The sequence below is a fragment of the Quercus lobata genome, chromosome 5 (assembly GCF_001633185.2).
Source record: "Quercus lobata isolate SW786 chromosome 5, ValleyOak3.0 Primary Assembly, whole genome shotgun sequence".
Lineage (NCBI taxonomy): Eukaryota > Viridiplantae > Streptophyta > Magnoliopsida > Fagales > Fagaceae > Quercus > Quercus lobata.
Window position 1 is genome coordinate 79,124,933 of NC_044908.1, and position 6,157 is coordinate 79,131,089.

Below are 6,157 nucleotides of genomic sequence, written 5' to 3' on the forward strand. Positions count from 1 at the left end.
TAGAATACTAAAAATAAAAGTCAAATTCATTCATGATAAATATTTTTACTTTCTTTTGTAAAAAGTATTGAACTATACTTCTACCTCTAAAATATACTAATAAATTCCAGTTCGGTGCTTAGATTTTGTAAAATTTCCATTTTTCCTTCAAATTTTTAGGTTTTAATTGATAGCACAATTTGGCAACAAAACTTAACTTTGCAGATTGTCTCAGCATTTCTCATGTCATCAATTGCAATACTCCAAATTTAAATTTTAAAAGAAAACTTTAGAACTTTATAATAAAATCTAATGATCGATCAAACATGCATTAATATTGTAGTCCTCAACTATATATGAAAATGTAGTTCAACTAGTAAGTGCAGACTTTAACGAGCTTCAAACACAGAAAATGTTAAGTCATTAAGTGAAGCAGTTGCTCCTACAGAACTTGTTGAATGTAGACCACAATTTATATTTTTTCTGTTGATAAATGCTGGCTTGTTGGGAGGGGGAAGACTTGTTTCATTTCCCAACATGAATAAAATTTCTGCCATGCTTGGTCGATCTGTTGCTTGTTCTTGCACACATAAGAGCCCAATATGAATACATCTTGAAACTTGATGAGCAAGATATGCTTGACCCAATGATGAATCAACTATATCCAAGGGATTTCCTTCCTCCCATAAGTCCCAAACCTAAAAAATTAATAGTATAATCTTAGAGTACTACCAAGGTGAAGTGCAATTAAATCAAAACCAAATGATAATATATTTTACTCACATGTCCAATCAAATTTAGGCAAGGACTTTCAGCATGATAGTGGTTGTTTCTCTTACCACTAATTATCTCTAGTATCAAGACACCGTAGCTAAAGACATCTGATTTGGTAGAATATAATCCTTCCATTGCATACTCTGGTGACATATATCCACTGCAATTGCACAAATAAAAATAATTATAATCATAGGCGAAGCTGGGGGGGGGTGGAGGAGCTTTTTGCAATTTTCAACTATATATAGCATTTAAATTATAAAAAGTACAAATTACAGAAAAATGTAGTTATTGGCCCCCACAGATTTTAGAATTTAGGCATTTAACTCCTCAATCCTTTTGAATTAGTCCAGAACACAAGTTTGATACATTGTGCAATTGTTTGGGTTTTGGATATCTCATAAATAATTTTTTTTATATTTAGTTTGGCCCCCTCTGGAAAAAATTTCTGGCTTCGCCACTAATTATGATTGTGTAATTTTGTTTTTAGCATTCTTTGTTAATGTGTTTGTACATGTTAATTAAGGATATGGATAACGAACTCACTTAACAAGCCAAACCAATCAAATCTCTCTCTCTCTCTCTCTCTCTCTCTCTCTATGTGTGTGTGTGTAAGAGTAATTATTATAATTATAATTAAATATAAATATAGCCTTTTCTAACGACTTAATCTTTTGAAATAATAGGCAATTTATCATGGTATTAAAGTAATTCTTCCACCATTTATCCATTACCATGCACATGTGCCACATTATTTATTTATTTTTCTTTCTATGTGGAACCGTGGATAATGTCATCCTCACATGCTTTGTCTATCACACCATTGACATTATCATTCAGTTATTAGTGGTTGAATTTATCATCAAAGTTCTGGGCTCTCAGCATTACTTTCTTGGTCTGGAGGCCCTTTCAGTCTCGGACCTCCTTCTTTCCTAGCTGGCAACTTTATATTACGAATACTCATTCTAGGAACTAAACCAATTAATTTCAATCCTAATAATGATTTTGGCCCACAAACTGACTCATATTGATATATATATGGACCTATTGTTAAATCTAACCATGTATTGAGGCAACGTTGGCTTTGCAATATCTACCCCTTGTTAGACCTAATATACTCTTTGCTGTCAACAAAGCTAATTAGTTCATTCACTGACTTACCATTACCCACTACACCATTCTTAAGCATATTTCGCTATACCTAAGGCCACCATTTCACCATGGGCTTCATTTATTGGGTTGCCTATCTTCGGCTTTTGATGCATACTTTGATGCTAGTTGAGTTGGGCCTAATCTTATTCCTTTAGAGTGCTCTTAAACAGTCTAATGTATTGGAGTCAAACACTAAGACTGAATACAAGGCCCTAGCCACCAGCACTGCTAAACTATTCTGGTTTTTAATCTTTCTTCAAAGAACTTGATATCTTTCTTCCCCACAAACCAATCTTATGGTGTCAGAATATTGGCCGTTATTATGACCCAACCTGCTTGTATGCCAACTCTGCCTTCCATGCCTATACAAAGCACATAGAGATCAAGTTTCATTTTGTGCGAGATAAAGTGGCCTCTAAAAGTTTGGGTATTCGATCTCTCTCTACTAAAGGCAAGGTCACTAATATATTTACCAAATCGTTGTTAGTCTCAGCCCGCTTCTCTCATCTTTGGTGCAAACTCAACGTTAACACTTTACCATTGTGTTTAAGGGGTCCTCTTAGGAGTATAAAAAAAGAACCCTCTCAAGTCTCAACAAACCAAATCTCTCAATCAAGAAAAAACTTAATTTTTCATCAACGAAATGGATAAATTATTTCCTCACAAGAAGTCGTGATGTACTCAAATATCCTATTGTAATCTTTATGTTGTAATAAGCATTATCAAACTTGTGTCATTAATAAACAAACACACTGATTTGTGAGAGTGAAGAATATATATTTTCATAGCAAAACATCATATGTACTTTCTTAGTGCGTATTTGAGAGAGAGAGAGAGAGAGAGAGAGAGAGAGAGGAGGGGGGGGGGGGAGGAGGGAGGTGCTAACAATACTTTATGTATTTTATTCAATTTGGTCATTCCAAACATCCTATCCAAACCAATATATGGTGTGTGTGTGTGTGTGTGTGTGTGTGTGTGTGTGTGTGTGTGTGTGTGTGTGTGTGTGTGTGTGTGTGTGTGTGTGTGTGTGTGTGTGTGTGTGTGTGTGTGTGTGTGTGTGTGTGTGTGTGTGTGTGTGTGTGTGTGTGTGTGTGTGTGTGGTGTGTGTGTGTGTGTGTGTGTGTGTGTGTGTGTGTGTGTGTGTGTGTGTGTGTGTGTGAGAGAGAGAGAGAGAGAGAGTTACTAGGTGCCGACAACTCTATTTGTATTTGCTTCAATTTGGTCATCTCCAAACATTCTAGCCAAACCAAAATCTGAAATTTTTGGATTCATTCCAGCATCTAGTAGAACATTGCTTGCTTTTAGGTCTCTATGGATGATTTTTAATCTTGAATCTTGATGGAGATACAAGACTCCTCGAGCAATACCAGAAATAATTTCAAATCGTTTGCTCCAATCCAACAATTGCCTTCTTATTGCATCTACACCAAAACAAGAAAGCTTCCATCAATTATTCATGACTAAAAACAAATACATGCTAACATATCAAAATTCCATGATAATGTCATAAAACAATAATTAAATAGTTGAAAGCGATTAGTGATAGAAGAAATGGCATACCAAAGATGAAAAAGTCTAAACTTTTATTTGGCATGTATTCATAGATTAACATCTTTTCTTCTTTATGAATGCAACAACCCAAAAGCCTCACAAGATTCCTATGCTGGAGTTTTGCTATAAGCATAACTTCGTTCTTAAATTCTTCTATACCTTGCCTTGAACTTCTTGAGAGTGTTTTTACTGCAATTTCCTGTCCATTAGCTAGTTGACCCTGAAATCATAAAAACATATTATTGTAATTTTTTTTTCCTATTATGTGGAATTGTGATAACAACTTATAATCTACCTTCAAAGTACCTATGATGTATAATATTGTAGTAGAATAAAATTAGTATTGATGCATATTCATAGATGCTTATCGTCCATAAGGCGAAGTACCTTATAGACTGGGCCAAAGCCACCTTGTCCAAGCCTTTTATCAGGTGAGAAATTGTCTGTGGCAGCAAGTATGTAGCTTATGTCGAAAAATAGTAAATCTGGGGTTCTTCTACTTTCATCAAGTTTATGAGAATCTTGAAAGCTTGTAGAACTTTCAGTAACATCCTTAAATACTATGAGTTGTCTTTCCCTCCCTGTCCTCATGCAAGCACGATTACAAATGATGGTTATATATATATATATATATATATAAAGCCGTCACAATTCACAAATGCAGCTTGAGTTGGGGAAAAAAAATCAATTGAAAGGTTTGCTTACCTGTTCTTTTCCTCTTTATTAACCAAAGCACAAAGAGAAAAATGAGTAATGAAGTAACTAGTAAGGCCACTACCAATATTGCTAGCCTCCTCTTGTTGGCAAAGAACCCCTTTGCATGATTATCTGAATACAAGAAAGTTTCTCCATCTGTATGATTACCTAACAAGAAGACTTTCCCAGTCACTCATGCCACAAAAATGGTGCACAATATGCATATTGATGCTTTAGATATTCCAGATATTATTAAAAAATTTATTTAGAAATTTATTTATTATGTTGTTAAAGTACTGGGATCAATCGCATTCATTAGTTGTAAACCATTTTATAGTAAAAATCGATAATGACATTAATATTTTTCAATAAAAAAAATGCTCAAATACTGATAAAATTATTGAGTACCTAACTCAAGTGCATCCACACGAACATACAGGCTTTGGCCCCCATCCAAAACTCTTGTATCCATCAAATCACCAAACCATATAATGCACCCCATTTCCTCTTCCACATCAACACTTGCATACGCCGTGCAAGAACAATTCTGCAAGCACAGTGGCTCACAGGCCTCGAAACCCAGATTTGGATAAACTTGTGCCACTGAAGAATCTGGAACCTTCAAACTTTCCACCTTCACAAACCCTTCACCACTCCTACATAATGATGCCTCCCCACGCTTCCTTACACACCAACCTGTCTCATTTCTCATGAATCCTGGCAAACACATGCACTTGAAATCAGAACCATTGCTTTCAATGTGACATTTACCAAATGTACCACACTTGTTGTAATAGTCACACTGGTCCAGGGGTACTGACCCTATAGAAAACCAAATACAATCTGCCTTCCTGCATATAAACTTTTGAACTGATCCAGATTCTTGTACCACTACTCTTGCTAATAAACTTGATTCCATGACACCAAAAGTCGTGGTAACCTCACTTTTGTTGTTCACAAAACTTAAATTCAAGAACGAATTAGGGATCAAAGGGGGAAGCCCACCCCATCCATGGCCAATCCAATGACCAGAACGCCACCACCGAATGTTGCCTTTGTACAAAAACAACTCTGGCGAGGAGATATCTGTGTCAAGCATAAAGGAGCAATTTCCAGATCCCGGATCATCTTTGGATTTCCAAGATGTTACGATTCGGCTTAGACCAGTTGTTCGGTCCAATCCAAGTTTCATGTTTGGAAGAGTTGTATCGGTGGGATAATCAAAGCTTTGCCATAGAACCTCACCAGTTGTTTCGTTGTGAATTAAGATTAGATTTCCTGTATCCAAGAGCTGAGCATTAGTACTTTTGTTGCTCCATTTTGAGGCAATATTTGTGGACCAGACGGGTTGTTTCCGATAATTGACATTGAGTACTAGGTTTCCACGAGAATCAATTGAGAGAACACCAGAAGTATCATTGATAGGACTATCTCTGTTTGCAACCCATACCACGGTTCGTCCTTGAGCTTCAGTTTTGTACCAAATTCCCACATAGCGGTAGGTGGACTTGCCGGGACTAAAGAAACCAAGCGCAAAGGTTTCTCCTTTAGAGACTAAAACGTCACCATCTCTAATGGGTTTGCTGATAGTTATATGCGAAGTGCCAAGTTGGAGAAGAAGGAAAAGAAGCAATGTTTGCAGAAGGAGAAATATCATAGCAAAATACATGATCATTACTTGTGAGGTTGTAAGATCGGTCCCTTTGGTAAGCGGAAAAAGAGGTTGGTGTAGATAAGGCTTTGATGCATGTAACGTAGGAATGAGTTGGCTTGCATGTTTGTCTTTTTTGATGCATGTAACGTATTTCAGCTTTCCATTCATACTTTACAACATATCGATTTCCTCGTGAACTATGTTCTTCTCAAAGATTGGCCCATCAGTTGACCAACTTTTTACTTTGTCAGATATTTCGTATCAATTATATCCGTCTACTGCACTCAGAGTGTTTTTTTTTTTTTTTAATTCAATAATTAAAAGGGTGAAGATTTTTTTTTTTTTTTGGAG

At 36.0% G+C, this 6,157-nt stretch overlaps 1 protein-coding gene across 1 annotated transcript; it reads right to left on the reverse strand.

The window, feature by feature from the left end:
• Positions 1–368: 368 nt before the first annotated feature.
• Positions 369–5,821, reverse strand: LOC115991223 (G-type lectin S-receptor-like serine/threonine-protein kinase At1g11410). The gene is made up of 7 exons (XM_031114962.1): positions 4,561–5,821; positions 4,162–4,320; positions 3,844–4,037; positions 3,466–3,676; positions 3,089–3,326; positions 763–913; positions 369–677 (listed from the first exon to the last, which is right to left on the reverse strand). The coding sequence occupies exons 1-7, from the start codon at positions 5,819–5,821 to the stop codon at positions 369–371; spliced, it is 2,523 nt and encodes an 840-aa protein (XP_030970822.1).
• Between the last annotated feature and the right edge of the window lie 336 nt (positions 5,822–6,157).